The 18964-nt window shown below is 42.9% G+C and overlaps 1 protein-coding gene across 2 annotated transcripts in view; it reads right to left on the bottom strand.

Moving 5' to 3' along the window:
• PDE9A (phosphodiesterase 9A) overlaps positions 1 to 18964 on the bottom strand; it is a 91849-nt gene that overhangs the window by 35550 nt on the left and 37335 nt on the right. For both annotated transcript variants that reach the window (XM_065406595.1, XM_065406603.1), the window contains 2 exons: positions 11121 to 11175; positions 10198 to 10268 (listed from right to left, as the gene is read on the bottom strand). In XM_065406595.1, coding sequence (XP_065262667.1) covers positions 10198 to 10268; positions 11121 to 11175 — 126 coding nt within the window. The remainder of the gene's footprint in view (positions 1 to 10197; positions 10269 to 11120; positions 11176 to 18964) is intronic.

Below are 18964 nucleotides of genomic sequence, written 5' to 3'. Positions count from 1 at the left end.
TCATTCCATGCAGCCTTGAGAGCCTCACACAGGTCCAATACGTGGATCTTCCTCCCTTCTCACTCTCAGGCTACCAACATACTCAAGGACATAATACCAAACCATTTATTAAGTGCATATCATTCACAGTGTGATCATGCCACAGCTCATTTATTTACTGTACTCACTGCTTACGTAGACGAGCTGATGTGCAGGAAACTCAAGGGAACTTTTAACTGTAGAATCAGTATTCATTCACTCTTTCTTAAAATAGTCATCATCCTACCCACCCATAGCATAACATGCAAGTGATGAAAAATTGCTTGGGAGAGACATAACCCTGTAGATCAGCAGAGAACTCAGATTTCATCTAATTGCTAGTAACTACAGTTATTGCTTTTGGGTGTGGGAAGGGGAAAAACACAAGGGATACACAAACTCAATCCAGACTATTACATATGAGAAGAGGAAAAGGAGAGGGTTCTGAAAATAATTCACGTTTGACGAAAGGGACCTGAAAATCACATTTCCATCTGAACATTTTGTACTTAATATTGTTAGGAGTAACCCTTAAGACGATTAGAGCTGAAAGGGATGAGAGAAAAAGGTTTATTTATTCAGTGTTTTTTTATGTGCTTTTGACAACACTTGGTGTATGCTCAATTTTACTGCTTTGTTGGTAGTCAGTTGCACTTCCTGTCTCATACACTGGTATGATGACCTCTGTGATGCATGACTGGAAAAGGTTAAGCATCCTGCAGGATAAATGACTCAAATTCAACCCTTAACAACATATGGGGAGATAGTGTTTGTGTTTTTACATATATATTGGTAGAGGTCAACAATGTAATCAAACAGTCCCTGTCTATGCTGTATTCTGTTAATTCAGAGATCAAAAGGACATCTTAACATTTAAATGAACTGTAAACATAGGATATCGCTGTATTCATCTTTCTTTGAAATGTATAGCAACTCATCTGCGAATGGTGGAAAAACAGGAAATTGGCTTATGTTAATCTGTGTGGATAATTCCAGTGATGCTTAGGAACTGGGTCCACTTCAAAGTCCCCATGAGTGCCTATTGTTCGCCTAAGGATTCTGAGCTGTCACAAGAAGGCCTGAAACTATATAAAGATATTTGGGTCCCAATCCTTTTTATCTCAGATCTGCTTGAGGCTTCATGCAGGAGAAGCCTAAACCATAAGGACTGAAATCCCAGTTCTGACTGGACAGCCCTGAATAAAAACACTGGCTTATAACCTGTGAACTAATTCTGAAAGAACTCTTTGCAACTACAAAGCTCACCATCTCTGCTATGAATCTGAATCTCAAGAATTGTACTCATGTCTGTTTGTATACTGATCTTTTAACCAATACTCTCTCTCTTTTCTTTTTTAATAATTTTAGTTTAGTTAATAAGAATTGGCTGGAAGTGTGTATTTGGGTAAGATCTGGAATATTCATTAACCTGGGAGGTAATGTGTCTGATCCTTTGGGATTGGTAGAACTTTTTTATCTGATGAATAAGATTTTCAGTAACCCTCATCGTACTTGACTTGGGTATCTGGGTGGAGTCTGAGTCTGGGTTACTATAAGGGAACTGCGTTGTTGGCTTCTGGGTAACCAGTGAGGTATTATAGGAGCTGTTTTGTGCTGGCTGGGTAAATCTAAGTATTGAATTATCCACCAGCTTTGCGGATTGTCTGCCCCATTCTTTGCAGTTCACCCTAATTGAGTGACCTCAGTTGGCTCCCCTGGGACCCCAGTCACAGTTGCTCTTCAGCTTTCCTCAAACCTGCTCACCATCAACACTGGAGCAGAAAACTAATATAATTATTTTTTAAAAGAGTGTTTTTAAAATTAAAAAAAATTAAGTGTTCTTCTCCTTCCTTACTGAGGTTTAGGAAGAACATTTGGACAGGCCTGAAACGGTCATGAAATTAATTTGTGGTCATGAAATTAATGTTGTTAGCATTGTACAATCACATGTAACAATGGTTTAAGTTGAGAGGCAGGGCCAGATTCTGCCCTCACTTTACATTTGTGAAATACTTTGTGGTCCCTAAATGTAATGCCATCAACCATGCACCAATGAAAGATAGATAGGAAAAGTAGTTTGAGCTCACTCATGGCCTTAGATGTCATTCCTTTAGGTGTCCTTTTCAGATAATGAATTTCAGCTATGGTTGCCTACCTGTCTAATAACTACTGTGACATGATAGACCTTTGAGCAGGGGAGGAGGACATTGACAAAAGGGTCATTTTTCTTCCTCCTGGCAAGATGTGGTTGTGTATTTTGTTCAGGTGCACCCTGGGTCATGCTCCTTTGGGATTCACAGTTGCACCCTTGTTACACCCCTCGTTTAAGGCCATTTATTCTACTGCAGGATGCTTTGCTGTCTTAACTAAGCACTTATCTACACGGGGAAGTTTTACAGGTATAATTTTAGAGATATTACTCCCCACTTTTATTTCAGCATAAAAATGGCTTGGGGGTGCAGAGTGGGGGTTAGCTGTAAACCCTTCCCAAGCAATGTAAGAAAAGGAAAAGTCACTCTTATACCAGAATAAGAGTGTCCCAGTGAGGGTTGCCCAAGTATAAATACATTGGATTATACTGAGAAAATTTTCCTGTGTAGACAAGGCCTTACACACTTCAGTCAGTTACACCCTGTAGGTGTCCACTTGGTACTCATTGATACGTTTCACATCCCTTGTATGCCAGCACCTGGTCTCCATTGCAGAAGTCAAGATCAAAGGAAACAGCTGAAAAAAAGTGTAATACACTACTTGTATATGATAAACTGCCTTGTTTATGCACATAGATCAAGGCCCTTAACATTAATTTGCAGCAACAAATACATTTTTAAAAGACCCGGTAGTTTAAAAAGGCATTGGGCCAAATCCTGAATTCTGCACTGGATCATAACTCTTATTGAACTCAGTGGGAGTTTGCCTAAGTAAGGAGTTCAGGATCCAGCTCATTGCACTTATACACTTAAAACATGAAGACCTGGAATTATTTCAAAATGTTGCATACTTGGCACAGTTGCAAGATCTTGAGGTCAAATTCTGAGCAGATGTGTGCACTCGTAGACAGGAAAAAATGAGCACCTCTTCACCAACACTGGCTGTTGGAGATGCGATCTGATCCATTCAGGCAGAAATAGCCCTGGATAGCCACATCTGTTGTTATTTCTATCAGTAGCGAGACCCAGTTTAAGGAGGAGCCTTGTTTGGGGAAAATTTGTCAGCTCTGTGAATGCTGGCTTCCCAAATCCAACTACCAAGCCCCATGTACTGCAGATATGTAACTTATTTCACCATGTAGCTGAAATAATACAGTTTGCAACTGTGACCCTAAAAGCATCCCAGTGTCAGAGGAAAAGGGACTCGCTGGTATCAGGTAATGAGTTTCAGCTGACACAACCAATTCGGTGTGCCCCAACTCACTATGGTTATAATCTGTATCTAAAAGGTATCATGCAATACGTCATTGGAAAACTAATAACTCACTGATCATTAATATTCTGTCATGGTGTATGCAAAGGGTGTGGACAAAAAGTTATGAGTATGTGCTAGAATTATATTCTTAGTATGTGTTTGGTGCGTGTTGGCATCCTTTCGTCTGCGAGAGATGGTGGGAATTGTAGCCTACGTTGTAGCGGTTTGCAATATCTCATGTGACTGAACAGTCCAATCCGAGATTTGCATGATCTTTGGCAGTTATTGCAAATGTATGTATCTTGGTTGGGAGCTGCTTGCTTCCTATGGGCTCTTTTCTCTTCAAGCTGTAGGAGCCAGCTTCTGTCATGGACTTTGATACCCCGATGGAGACAATGCCGCCACTTGTTATGATCACTTGCCAAGATTTCCCATTGGTCAATACCATGTGTTTGGTAAAAAATGCATAAGCACAGGCTGCCTCAGACAAAGGAATGTGTATTTGATTCTCTGACCAGACAGGTCTTCAGGCAAAGACCGTGAAAGTCCATAGTTACATATTAGGTAAACAGGGCTATTGAGCCGAGTAATGGGGGAGGAGATAGGATGGTGTCTATGCCCCAGCAGGAGAGAGAAGCTTGGTCTGGGTTTTACTTTTCAAAGAACACATTGTAAAGTTTTACTTGTCTATAAAGACAAGGGGGCTGAACCTCAAGTCATAAGCAATTGAATCAACTGATTATATAGAATATTACTGTAGTATAAAAGTGTATAGAGTAAAGTCTTTTCTGAAAGCTAATGACACTGGTGATTAATATACTCGTGAAATGTATATATTTACAATATATGAGGAAATTTGGATATTTAATGATATTATGCTTTACAGTCTGTGGCCAAACAGGGAGAAACAGGTACTCACCCCCCGCCCCCCGGACAGGAGAGAAGACAGCTATTTACCTGTGTCCTATGTAAATTAAGCACGGTGAAAGCAAAACAACGGAAGTCCCATTTACATACAGAGGGATGGGAAACCCACAGGAAGGGAAGAACAGCATGAAGCCATCCTTCCTCTTGAAACAAATTCATTGAACTTTGCAAGATATAAGCAAAGACAGAAGCCATCTTTGGCACCCATCACTAGACAGACACAAGAAGACAGAGCTCTTGCAAGCTGAGAAAGATGGGTCCTTCAACCAAGATGGTGGGGTTTGAAGTCTCTGGAAACTGAATACAGGTTAGAAACCTGCTTAGGCAAAGTTGTTTTACCTAGGAAGACAAGGGAAGCCAGCATCTTATACTTTTGTGGAAGGTCCTGACTGAGGGAAAATCAGTCATGAATAGGGAGAAGAATGTCTGGTGAGAGAAATGTTGCTAGATTAAGTTTTAGACTTTCAGATGCATGTTTTCACTTTTATTTGCTTGTAACCCTTTTTAACTTTATTCCTTTTACTTGGCATCACTTAACCTATGTCCTGTTGTTAATAAAGTTGATTTATTTTTGAAGGGCCAAAATCCATTTGCTGTGCATGTAAAATCTTAACTTCAGTTTCTTCTAAGAACTTTTCATAGAGGCCCGGATGAGGACTAGCTAACAAAGAACAATACATGGCTAAGAGAAAGCTGGGGTAAACAGATAACCTTGTGTGTTTCAAGTCAATGAGCGAAGTCAGCATAACTCCGAATGTAATTGGGCGTCCTTATCATGAGTTATAGACACATGAAGCGCTGAGAAAGGCCTCACGGTTACTCCCTAATGCAGGGAGGAGATAGTGGTACAATACCCCTCAGATCCCAGACAGAGTTCAGGGAGAGGCCTAATATAATTGACACCTTTGCCTCACTGATTTATGCCAATTCTAGCCCACAGAAATGCAAGGGTAAACTTATAAACAATTGTTATTGTTAAATACTAATTTCTGCTTTTTTTGCTTTAAATCTCCAGGAATTTACCTGTTGGTCAACCAGGAGAGCTGCTACCTCATTCCCCTGGGCCCCAAAATTAGGATTTAACCTATACACTTTAATAGACATAGTTTGGGGGTAATTATCTGTGTGTCAGCAATATGTTAATTTGAGCCTTGGGCAGAGCCATTATGTAATCTTTTAGACCATTGGCTTATTGTGCTTATCTTGTCTTGCTGCTAGAACCTATCCAGGGCTTGGGAAAACCCATCCCCTTCACTTCTCTCCACCCAATGAGCACCCTATATAATCTATTGTAATTGATTGTTCTGCAGTGTCTCTGAGCCTAACAAGCAAAGTGACACTCCGCCAGCATTGTACGTAATAAACTCCTGTGCTTGACTCTACACAGTGTGGATTACTGTTACTTCAATTTTTAACTATAAACCAACTCAGATCTGTGTTTAAATGGAAGAGTGCGTTTACCCTCGTTAAATTAATAAGTTGTGATGTGCTTTTGTGTCTTCAGAAGAACACAGAAACCTTATCATTTCTCTGAACTATCCAGGAAAGGATAGATATTGCGGAGCGCACAGTTTTGTGGAAACAAGGCTGGAGGAAGCTAGAGTGGGGCTGTAGACAGGGTGCTGGGGTCGGAGCTGCTGAATCAGGGCTATCTAGCACATAAACACTTCATGTGTGACCTGGCTGCTTGTGAGCATCCCAGGCTGGGAGCTACAGCAGCAAAGCATCGTAAGGCACCCAGTGTGGCAGGGCAAGTGGTGACATAACCCCTCACTGGTCTGGATTGAACCCTGAACCATGTGGTACAGCAACCTTTTGTTATCTCCTCTCATTCCAGCTGGCCTGCCAGTGCTGAAAGGCTGTGCATGCAGAGTGCACACAAAGTAGCTGGGGTTTAGTAAGTGCATCTGTAGCTGGGGTTTAGTAAGTGCATCTGTAGCTGGGGTTTAGTAAGCCACCTGGGAGAGAGCCAGTGGAAGAAGGAAGCATTTGGCTGGCTGGGATAGTTCAATAGAGCACTCACTCTGGAGCCTGCTCTGTACATCAGTTTGATGGGGAGACCCACCTGCTCTGGTCCATGGATTCTGGCAAGCTGCTGGTACTAGCCTAGAGTGAAGAGGCATTGCTGCAGCTGTGGTGTGGCAGAAGGCTCTGTCAATTTCTGTCTTAAATGTGCCTATGCCTGTGGAGCATATAAATGAGAACTTGACCCTGTCAAAACTGTGCTGTTTGATAGTGCTTTATGTGTCCTATTGCCCTCTCTTCCGTAGGTCTATTTTATGCACTACACAGGGTGAAAAAATAAAAATCGGATTATATACAGAAAAATGCTGCTTTGAACTTTACTTTCTTGCTGCAGAGTAACTAAGAACAATAATTTTACTGTTAAAACAATAAGGAAGAATAGAAACAATAATAGAGCCTTGCAGTGTTTTAATCTGCAACCAGGAAACAGGGGATGAAAGGCGTGGGTGTTCTGTGTTTACAATTCCAGTTTCAGCCGAGATAATTTAAAGCCTCTGCCTCTTTAATAAAAAGCACACGTAGCCTTTGTTGTCTAAACTATGTAGTCTCTTTTATATATGCAGTATATTTATTGGTATGGACAATATAGTATTTTACATTTTACTTACATTACATATTTAGAATCAGTGTGTGTGTTGCAGCTAGAATAGGAACCACAGTAGGTGAAAACCTGCATTGATATTAATGAGGCTTTTTCCTTTGACTTCAGTGAGACCCAGATTTCATCCAGTGTGAGAGTACAGAAAGGGAAGAAGAAAGTGAGATACTTTCACATATATTGGAAATACCTTAAAAACCTAATGCTAATAATGGGGAGTTTAGAGTATTCAATGGTATTCTTTTTAATATATGGTAAATGTATTAATGAAAGAGGTTGACTATAAGAGGAGGGAGTGTAAATGAATACCAAGGGTTCAGATCTGTGAAGATATCCAGCATAACCACATAAGATGGAAGAAGTTAACAACATTATCCTCATTTAATTATTTTTTTAAAAGTACTAAAAAAATTCAAGGAATGAGACTCTATTTTCCAGGACTATCCTCTCTTTATTGAGTGTAGGCACTTATCCTTTGGAATTGTACGTCACATAAAAGTGAAAACACCACTATAAATATATATCTATCACAGCCACATCCACACAGCCAACATATTTTAAAAGTACAGTATTAAGGTTGAACAGTGAAGCATTAAAAGATAGGAAATTCCAGAATTAATTCTGCTCCCTTGTGTGTATGCATTATGATACAGTCTTCAATTACATGATCACATACTATTTTTTCCACAGGCGCTCTTCCTCGTTTAGTGCACAGGATGGGCAGTGCTCATTTAATGAGCAGCTATTCGATATTTTGTTTTCTTTTCATTGTTCAATATGTGGCCCCAGGCCTGATTTACTGCACATTATTCAAACCCTGCTCTGAATATACAATTATTAATTTCCTCATTGGTTTTCACACTCATCACTAGGTTATCTGAGTGCTTCACAAACATTACTTTATCTTCCCAATCCCCTGTAAGGTGAGAGAGTGGGATATTATTATCTCCATTTTACAGATGGAGAACGGAAGCACAGCAAGATTAAGGTAAAAAGTTTCATTAAGGTCCACTAAGTTTCGGTGCCCAGTTTGAGATGCCCAGGACCTCATTTTTCAGAGTGCTTAGCATTCTATACCACTTTATATGTTCACCTCACACCTCCCATTGACTGCTGTTGCAGCTCTGAATTCTCAGCACTTCTGTAAATCAGATCCCGAGGTCTCAAGTCAGGAATCCAGAAAAGGAGGGACACACTATTGGTGACCACCTTTGAAAAGTGTGGTTTAAGGGACTTGCTCAGCATCTCATAGGAGCTCTGTGGCAGAGGCAGGGACAGAATCTAATTCTCCAAGCCAGCATTCAACTACTGTAACCACGAAACCATCCTTCCTCTTCCTGCAGTCCCCTGCCTCATTCACTACACACCTTCCAACTTCTGTAACAAATAAAGCAGAAGTCCAACGGACAACATTTTCTTTTACTACACAGCCCTGATTCCTCTCCAGAGCAGGTTTATCCCATGCACTAAATGAGGCAGGGGTCCTGCAGAAAAAAAATAAAATGTGATCATGTAATTAAGGACTGTATCATAATGCATACACATAAGGGGGCTGAATTAAGGTAGCACAAGCCACCTTAATTCTGGCATTTCCTAACTTTTGAGTGCTTGACTTTGCAACCTTATATTGTTCTGTTAACACAGTATTGTGTGTGTGTGTAATTTCCTAGGTTTTTAAAAAAGCCAACAGAAAAAACAGAAATTCCATCATGTGGCATCTTATTAACACCAACATGGGTCATTAGTAGGATTGGAACCTTTAGATCCACCTCACAGAACTCTGCCACTTGAGTTGATAGACTAACTAATAGTAGTAGGTTGTCATCTTCCATGTGGACCAGCAGAAGAGGGGGACAGGACACTTTGCCAATGGGTTTCACAGATATTTGCTGACAGAAGAGGAAAGGTGAGACTCAGGAATCCTTGGTTCCATGTCAGGCTCTGGACGGGAGTGTGCTGTGGTGAGCACAGACTTATGTCTGTCCCCCATAAACATGACCCTTCTACCCTATCCCCTCCAACATGTCCCTGTCCCAGCCCTCTCTTCCCCATCCCTTGCTCCTCATTCCCACCCCAGCCTCCACTCCTCCGGCTTCTCCTCCCAGGCCCAGTCTCCTTGCCTAGCGACTCCAAGTCTCAACTCTTTGGACTCCCTGTACCAGTCTCTCCCCCACTCCCGGGGCCACTCCCAGTTCTCCTCCATAGCCCAGTTCATTGTCAGATCTGTCTCCCCTCCTCCCACATCTCCTTAGCCTGGTTCCATTGGTTCTCAGGCCCAGTCTCCTTGTCCATCCAGTCCCAGTCCCCCCCGCAGCTTCTCTTCCAATCTCAGCAGCCCCTAAATCTACTGGCTCCCAGTCCCCTCCTGTTTCCCTCCCTAGCCATCAGTCCCCCCCTCAACTTCCAGTCTCCGTTTCCCTCTCCCCCCTGCCAGTCAACAGCCCCAGTCTTCCCACAGGCTCCTTGTCAACATCTGCTCCCTCTGCCTCCCCTGCAGGTGAGGCTCTTGTCCCCTCTGCATTCAAATTAGGCAGCTTCTTCCTACACGCTACCTTGTCATCAGCAGCAGAAGGGCGTGGAGAGACAAGCTGTCTGTCCTCAGTTTCAATGTCTGGCCCTGCTCTGGCCCATGGCAGCTCAGAACTACAATTGTACAGAAAATCCTGCTAATCACTGGACTGGAGTGTGCTCAGTACAGATGGGATATTTGGGGAATTTAGCAGCTAAAATCGAAGCAGTCTCTACTGAGCATGTGCAAACTGTGATTTTTCAAAGGCTTATTACTTGTCCAAATTTGGGCAAATATTCATAGGGACAGAAAAAGGCACATCCTGACATAAAGACCACCTCCCTTGCCAACTTTCAAGTCCCTTCTCCAAAGCATAGGGGCGCCAGAGCTTGTCAAAGAAAAGGTCATCAGAATTTTTTAACGTGGACAAAACACCATATTTTCCCCTAGCCTTCTTCTTGGAAATGGATGAATTTTTTTGGCTAAAATTTTCCAGAACAATTCAGCCTCAGGCAAAGACCCAGCATGGAAAATTTCAGCCCAAATATCTAAAGTCTTGTAAAGTTATAAGTAATTGAAAACAGGGTGATATAATGAGAAGTGTCAGGAGACTTGAATAATGGGCAATGCTACCAGTCCCTTGTATTATAATTAAACAGATGCTGATTTTATATAGAGTAATTCCTAATTTTGTTAAAAAATAAAGGACACTTACGTTCAACTTTTTTCTCCAGCATTGCCAAGTGATTTGCTACTTCAGTTTTCAGTTCATTGATTTTAAACACCCTGGGAAAAAAATCAGATATGAAATATACATTTGTATCTATATGTATACAATAAAGAAAAGATTTTGTATTAGAAACCGCACACCAGTTTCAAAGGACCAAGGAATGACATTTAATGTCAAGTAAAGAACAGCAAAATCTGTGCTGAATGTACAACCTTGAAGAAAGATGTGCACATTCAAAGGCTATGGAGAGTCCATGAAAATTAAAAGAGAATGCTATTGTTTTGGCTCTGAGAGAATGAAGTCATCACCCCATCTTTCAGCAGATACTTATCATGCCCCTTAGGGAAGCAAAACTAAATTGATGGTGCTTCAAGGCCAGCATACAGGTATTTGTACACCTTTGAAGATCTTTTTTCTTTCAATCATATTGGTGGCTTACAGAGATATAGCAGAATTGATCCCTCTTACTGAAGCCAGTGAGGATAAAATAAGCATCCGTAAAAACATTCAGAATTGTTATCTGAGGGAATAAAAATGTGCACATTAAAATTGATAAACAAATGCTGAGCCTACAAAACTAAACAAAGATGCACTTTTTTTGCTGCCAATAAGATGATGGAAGCACAATTAAATCAATTAACCTTTCCTTTCTTGTGCAAATACCGTCCAAATTCCATCTTGGCATAAGCCTTGTGCATCTCCTCGTTGCAGTCAATGGGAGTTGTATGGGCTGAGTCCGGCAGTAAGGCTGGAATTGTCAAGAGTTCTAAGGGCATGAGGTGCCCAACTCCCTTTGAATTCCAGTGGAAGTTGGGTGCCTCACTTCTTTAGCTCCCTTTGAAAGCCTCAGCCGGTGTCAATAAAAGAAATAGAACTTTGCAGTCATAACAATGATGTAAAGTTTTTACCTTGAGAATTGTTCAGCAACCTGCGTCAATACACTCTGGAACAATTCCTCTTTCTCTAAAAAACAAAATAATGGGAAAACATAGCACAAGACACAGAAAGAGAAGGCGGTGAAGTCTGACACTGTATGCATTACTTCAACTTTAGGGCTTGGCAAATGCCACCCACCTGCTGCAACATGTGGGGGAACTTGATGGAGCCATCAGTGAAGGGGGACAGTCCCAGCAGGGAGGTAAGGAGCTACTCACGGAAGGACCTCTCCCTTGGGAGTCTCTGGCACATATTGGCTAGTTGGAGGGGAAAAGGGTGCTGATTGGCTAGCATTCCCCAGCTCCCAGGATTTAACCTGGAATGGGGAGCCACGGGACTTCATTCTTGCAGCCCCACGCTGCCCACCCAGAACTAGGAATGGGAACCTGGCCTGAGAGCTGATCATCTGTTTAGGGGGGTCAGGAAAGATTTTTTTTTCTCCCATGGGCCAACTAGCAGAGGACCAGAGAATTTTTTGCCTTCTTTGCAGCACCTTCAAGCCACAGTGGGTTAAGTAGGAATGCATTTGGTACCTAACAGGGGTACTTTGATTGAGTTGTTGATTCGTCGCAATTTGCAGCTGGTTTCCAGCATGGTTACAAGGATAAAACGAACAGTTCCCAGAGATAAGAGACCTAGGATTTTGGCGATGGGTTTTTGGGACAAAGTGAGACCTTGGGGCCCTTGCGGGCAGAGTCCCCACCCTGCTGCACCCTGTGTTCCCCTTGTGGGGGTACATTGTGCTGGGACTCAGAATGAGCTGAGTCCCGGGGGGTAGGCTGAGGAGTGCCTATGCTGAGTTATGAGTGATGTGGTAGGAGCCCTGGAAATCTTGCACTGGAACCAACTAAATGCCTGGTATAGGTGAGCGGGGTGATGGTGGGTAGCATCCCTCCCCTGTGTTAAAGTTTAATAAGATTTGTAGCCTTCGGCTTAAAATCTGTCTGTCCTGTTTTCGCTGTGGGTCTGCATCAAAGAAACATATAGCAAAGCAGCTATTCTGGTGCCTTGAATGTAACCATTCATTTTGGAACGTAGATATGCCAGTGATGGTACCTTTCACTGTACTTGCTACTTCCTTGGTTCTACCACAGTCTCATGTCCCCTGGCTACAGATTACAGCCAAGGTTTTCAAGAAAGGCTGGTCATTTTGGACGCCCAACTTGAGATATCTGAAAAATATCTGATTTCCAGAAAGAATTCTGCACCTATCCTCTGATGATTAGGCCCCTTTCAGGTGTCTCAGGGTGGACACCCAAAACTGGAGGCACCCAAAATCACTAATCGCTTTTGAAAATCGTGGCCCACTTTCCTCCTTCTGGTTCACACAGGTTGCATTTACACTATAAACACACCGTCTGAAAAACCCAGTAACAACATGTTAATGCCCCAACGTGGCTAAAGCACAGCTTGGGATCACGCTGTAATCCTATCTTTGGCACTGACTGTAAAAAGCAGAAAAGCTCAGTAACTTCTTAAATCTAGGAACTGTCATTCCATAACCGTGTTGTATTCTAGGGTAGGTAATAGTATCAGAAGTGCCTTCTTTACAAGGGCATAACACACCATTGCTAAATAAGGTGATTTTGCAGAGTCGGAGCTGGCTGGTTGACTGTGGAGTCTGTAGTTCATTTCACCCACTGCCTGCAAAAGCAGTCCCCAGATATTGGCCTACTCCCTGTCCTCCATTGTGCTTAACTACAATGTGGAAATAAACTGCATTACAGGAAATATAAAATCTTGACCTTTCTGGAGACCTAGGAAACCACTAGATCCTCTAGTTTGTTTGTTTTTTCTTTAAAAATTTTCAGGTAAATTTAGTGCTCATGAAAGTTAGAGATTAGTAGCATGATCTTAAATCAGGTAGAGTGCAAACAGCTGTTGTGAAAGTTTCTCCCACACAACACAGTAAATGTACCTCATGCCTGACCTGCAAATCTCTTTTACTTACTTCCCCAGATACTGCCAGTTCTGCAGTGGTTTTGTTTTTAAACTTGTCTGCAGGAGGAGAGGAGACCACCATATTCATTTGCCTTTGTAATCCAAACTAGGATTAAAATTCAGGTCCCCAAACAAGAAAGGCCAGTCAGTGTATTAACTTACTCTATTAGCTTTACTCCAAGAATCCCATTTTAATTTTCTAGAGGGCCCGACACATGACATTGAAAAGGAAGTCAAGCTATAAATGATAGGATAGCACTAGGGTTGCCAGGCGTCCGGATTTCGACCAGAACGCCCGGTCAAAAAGGGACCCTGGTGGCTCTGGTCAGCACCGCCGACCGGGCCATTAAAAGTCCGGTCGATGGTGCTGCGGGGCTAAGGCAGGCTAGTCCCTACCTGTCCTGGCTCAGTGTTGCACCCCGCAAACGGCCAGCAGGTCCGGCTCCTAGGCAGGTTGGCCAGGGGGCTCAGCGTGCTGCCCCCGCCCTGAACACTAGCTCTGCACTCCCATTGGCTGGGAACCATGGCCACTAGAACGGAGGGGGTGGTGCCTGCAGGCGAGAGCCCTCCCACCTAGGACCTGGACCTCCTGGCTGCTTCTGCGGCGCAGCGCAGCATGAAGCCAGGACAGGCAAGGAGCCTGCCTTAGCCCCGCTGCGCCACTGACTGGGAGCCACCTGAGGTAAGCCCGTGCCCCAATCCCGAACCCTAAGCCCCTACCCCAGCCCTAAGCCCCCCCAAACCCACAGCCCCCTGAACCTTCTGCCCCAACACAGAGCCCCCCCCACACCCTGAACCCCAACCCCATGCCCCAGCCCAGAGCCCCCTCCCACAGCCTGAACCCCTCATCCCCAGCCCCATCCCGGAGCCTGCACCCCCAGCTGGAGCCATCACCCCCCCTGCACCGCAACCCCCTGCCCCAGCCCAGAGCCCCCTCCCACAACCTGAACCCCTCATCCCCAGCCCCATCCCAGAGCCTGCACCCCCAGCCAGAGCCCTCACCCCCTCCTGCACCCCAACCCCTTGCCTCAACCCACAGCCCCCTCCCACACTCCAAATCCCTCGGCCCCAGCCTGGAGCCCCCTCCTGCACCCCAAACCCCTCATCCCCCGCCCCACCCAGAGCTCGCACCCCCCAGCCAGAGCCTTCACCCCCTCCCACAAACCAACCTCCTGCCCCAGCCCAGTGAAAGTGAGTGAGGGTGGAGGAGAGTGAGCCACTGAGAGAGGGGGAATGTAGTGAGCAGGGGCGGGGCCTGGGGAAGGGGTGGGGCTAGGGTGTTTGGTTTTGTGCGAGTAAAAAGTTGGCAACCCTAGACAGCACTGAGTGATTTGATCAGGTAGCTAGAAAACAGCAAGTAAAATTCCTTGATTTTGTACATATTAAAAAACAGCCTAAAACCTACAGAAGTGGTGTCCATGTTCACAAGTAAAACACATTGCTAATTCTGCAATGGCAGGAAAGCAATACACCAAATGTTGAAACCAATGCTTACTGCAGGACAGAATTCTAGCCCTTTACTGTTCTTTATGACAAGACAACTACAGCAAGTACACTTTAGACACATAGGAAAGGTTCACACTATACCTTGGCTTTACAATGCTTAGTACTGCGGTGGTTGACATGATAGCAAACCTTAAGACAGATAAGTAAGGAGCAACTTTCCAGGACGCTGATGTTTGATAGAATGAAAGACATTCAGGATATACTTGCCTTTGACAATTTCCAGTAAATAATCCTTGCAATAACAACTAAGAACTACCATACTGGGGAAGACCCTTGATCCAACTTGTCTAGTATCCTTTTTATTTCTGACAGTGGGTAACTGCTCTAGTTATGAAATGCCATACTATAGGGACATTATTTTTTATTTATACTTATGCCCTGAAGCATGAAAAGCGACAGCCAAATTATATCCTCCCCAGTATAGCTGCAGAAGCTATATCCATCACCTATATCTACACACATAGATCTATCATTTATCTCTATCATCTATATGTACACCCACACATACACATATACATACACAGACATTATATAAATGTCTAAGGGCAGATCCTCAGCTGATATAAAGTGTCATAGCTCCATAGAAATCAATGGACCTATGACAGTTTACACCAATTGAGGATCTGTCCCAAACTCTTAGTTTTGCGCTATTTAGCCAAATGTAATGTAACCAATAGAGAAGGAATCAGCAATAGACATTTTAAAGTAGAACAGGCCTATAATTCTAAAAGGAAATCTTGGGTAAACATTTTTAAAGCATTTAAATGACTTATGCGTCTAAGCATCATTTTCAAAAGTAGCTTAGGTACTATTGTCAGAGGGGTAGCCGTGTTAGTCTGGATCTGTAAAAAGCAACAGAGAGTCCTGTGGCACCTTTAAGACTAACAGATGTATTGGAGCATAAGCTTTCGTGGGTGAATGCCCACTTCGTCGGATGCATGTAATGTGTACTATTAAAAATGGTACCCCTTAACTCTTTTGTCAGAAAAGATATCCTTTGCTGGCATTTGGTTTGGTTTTTAGGCTGTATTTACTGACATTCAGTAAAACTATAAATATATATGAAAAAGAAATAACTTTGACTGGATAAGAGTCTGTGGTGCAAATGCAAATTAAAGTAAGATGGAGCATTTGAAATAATATTAAACATAAATGTGTCCAAAGTTTTGGATTAAGTGAGGTAAATCTAAAAAGTAAACATGGAAGATGTATTTGTTGTTGACATTGCTTGGGAGATAACCTACTTCTACATTAGATTTTTCTACTCACGCTTTAATTTTTACCTCTGTGCACATGGCTTATGCCTTCTTCCCCATTCAAGCATGGACTTAAGTGAGAATCATTAACATTTATGCATCCCACCTGCAGTAGAGACCACCTCACTAGTCCGTACATTCTGCTTTACCAATATGCTACAGGCAATAATTTATTCCTTGTATTATCGTAGCGCCCAGCAGCCCCAGTCAAGGACCAATCATAGTATCAGTATTTCCAAGTAAAATCCCAGTCACAGAGCTGTGTTCTAAACCATTGATAATGCAGCAGGACAGCAAAGTTGCAGTGAGCAACTTGCCTTGTACTGCACAAACATCCTTAGGATAAAGCAGATAAGTGCATAATCCTGAAGTCTTACTCCTGGGGGCATTCTCTGCCAAAAAATTAAAAATTCTGCACACAATATTTTAAAATTCTGCATATTTTATTTGTCAAAATAACACAATATAATCACGCCAGTTTCAATTATTTTGGTAATTTATTTCAGAATGCCTGTTAGCAAATATGTCTGTAACAATACAGATAACAAAAATAGATTCATTACTAGGCAAATTAATACAGATCTCTGAGTAATAATTAATTTAAACTACAATACAGAAACGTATTTCCCACACTCCTCAGAAGCAGTGCAAAGGTTTGGGGGAGCTGAGGGAGAGGGAAGTAATTGCTGGAGGAGAAGGAGGCTGGGTGTGAACTTGGAGGGTTGTTGGGTGTCGGTGGGAGAAGTATGAAACAGGTTTTTTTTGTGCGGGAGGGATTGTTAGGGAGCGTTCCCCATGCAGACCCTGGCTGACTCCTATCTTCTCTCATTCATTCAGGCACATCTGCCCCTGTCTGCATGTGTCCCTGCACCCGCACTCAGCCAGCTCCCCCCGCCATGTGTCTCTGCAGCTCTCTCCCTCTGCCCCATATGTTCCTGTACCCCCATCCTTATTCAGCCCCCACCCCAGTCTGTGCCCCCCACTAGCCCTTCTGAACCCCAATCTATGACCCCCCCAGCAGCTCCATGTGCCACACCCTATCCATTCCTCCATACCCCTTGCCTCCTGACCTGGCCCCCTGGACAGCGCACTGTGAGGAACGCAGCCTCTTCTTTTCCCTATCTGCAGTTGGGGCTGCTCCCACCTCAGAGTGGCTGCTCTCTGTTCTGGCACACAGTGGCCCCTAGTGGGTGAAAGGCATAACTGCAGCACTTCTTGGCAGAATGTTTTCTGCTGAGAAAAAAATATTCTGCGCCACACACAAATTCTGTGTGTATGCAGTGGTGCAGAATTCACCCAGGAGTAGTCTCTACACAGGAAAAGCTCCTAATGGAGTAATGGGAATCTTGCCTACATAAGGATGGCAGGATCAGGCCACTAAATTTATATTATATGGTAATATATTAATTGATTTATTTAAAAAAAACAGTCTTTCTTTAAAAAATCCTTAGTATACTTTAAAAAGTTGCTAACCTTTAAAAAATGTAAGTGCATGAAATGCTAATATGAAGTGCCAGGTTCACAGCTCTGGAGAACGGAGTCCTCTGAGTATCCATAGGACAGGGAGAGCACTGGCATTTGCAGTACAAACTTCTCAAGTACTTCCCCCTGAAAATCAAACCTAACCCATCTCTACAGCCTTGTCTACAGTAGGGAATTAAAATGTAAAAATCCCACCATTGCCAGCACTGGTTCAGCTGCACTGTTAGCAACTTTGGAAGTCCTAGTGTAGACAGCTCTCTGTCTCCAGCAGCTGTGTCAATTAAACTTGCTCAGCAGAGTAGTTCAGGTCTCCTTTATCTAGTAAATCCCCAGACTCTTTGCTGAGATTAACCACAAGACCATGCAATTAGTGTTTGAAACAGCAAGTGCTTCTTAAACAAGAAGCTAGATTTTAAGAAATAGGTTCTTTTAGTTAGTTTTAAAAAAGTAAAATGACAAAACGATGAAAATACAAAAGGAGCGCTTAAAGATGATAAAGTCATTGCGGAGAAACTAAATGTATTCTTTGCTTCAGTCTTCACGGCTGAGGATGTTAGGGAGATTCCCAAACCTGAGCTGGCTTTTGTAGGTGACAAATCTGAGGAACTGTCACAGATTGAAGTATCACTAGAGGAGGTTTTGGAATTAATTGATAAACTCAACATTAACAAGTCACCGGGACCAGATGGCATTCACCCAAGAGTTCTGAAAGAACTCAAATGTGAAGTTGCGGAACTATTAACTAAGGTTTGTAACCTGTCCTTTAAATCAGCTTCGGTACCCAATGACTGGAAGTTAGCTAATGTAACGCCAATATTTAAAAAGGGCTCTAGGGGTGATCCCGGCAATTACAGACCGGTAAGTCTAACGTCGGTACCGGGCAAATTAGTTGAAACAATAGTAAAGAACAAAATTGTCAGACACATAGAAAAACATAAACTCTTGAGCAATAGTCAACATGGTTTCTGTAAAGGGAAATCGTGTCTTACTAATCTATTAGAGTTCTTTGAAGGGGTCAACAAACATGTGGACAAGGGGGATCCGGTGGACATAGTGTACTTAGATTTCCAGAAAGCCTTTGACAAGGTCCCTCACCAAAGGCTCTTACGTAAATTAAGCTGTCATGGGATAAAAGGGAAGGTCCTTTCATGGATTGAGAACTGGTTAAAGGACAGGGAACAAAGGGTAGGAATTAATGGTAAATTCTCAGAATGGAGAGGGGTAACTAGTGGTGTTCCCCAAGGGTCAGTCCTAGGACCAATCCTATTCAATTTATTCATAAATGATCTGGAGAAAGGGGTAAACAGTGAGGTGGCAAAGTTTGCAGATGATACTAAACTACTCAAGATAGTTAAGACCAAAGCAGATTGTGAAGAACTTCAAAAAGATCTCACAAAACTAAGTGATTGGGCAGCAAAATGGCAAATGAAATTTAATGTGGATAAATGTAAAGTAATGCACATTGGAAAAAATAACCCCAACTATACATACAACATGATGGGGGCTAATTTAGCTACAACGAGTCAGGAAAAAGATCTTGGCGTCATCGTGGATAGTTCTCTAAAGATGTCCACGCAGTGTGCAGAGGCGGTCAAAAAAGCAAACAGGATGTTAGGAATCATTAAAAAGGG

Source organism: Emys orbicularis, chromosome 1 (assembly GCF_028017835.1).
Source record: "Emys orbicularis isolate rEmyOrb1 chromosome 1, rEmyOrb1.hap1, whole genome shotgun sequence".
NCBI lineage: Eukaryota > Metazoa > Chordata > Testudines > Emydidae > Emys > Emys orbicularis.
The sequence above is the reverse complement of the archived record's forward strand: the minus strand, read 5'-3'. Positions and strand labels throughout refer to the sequence as shown.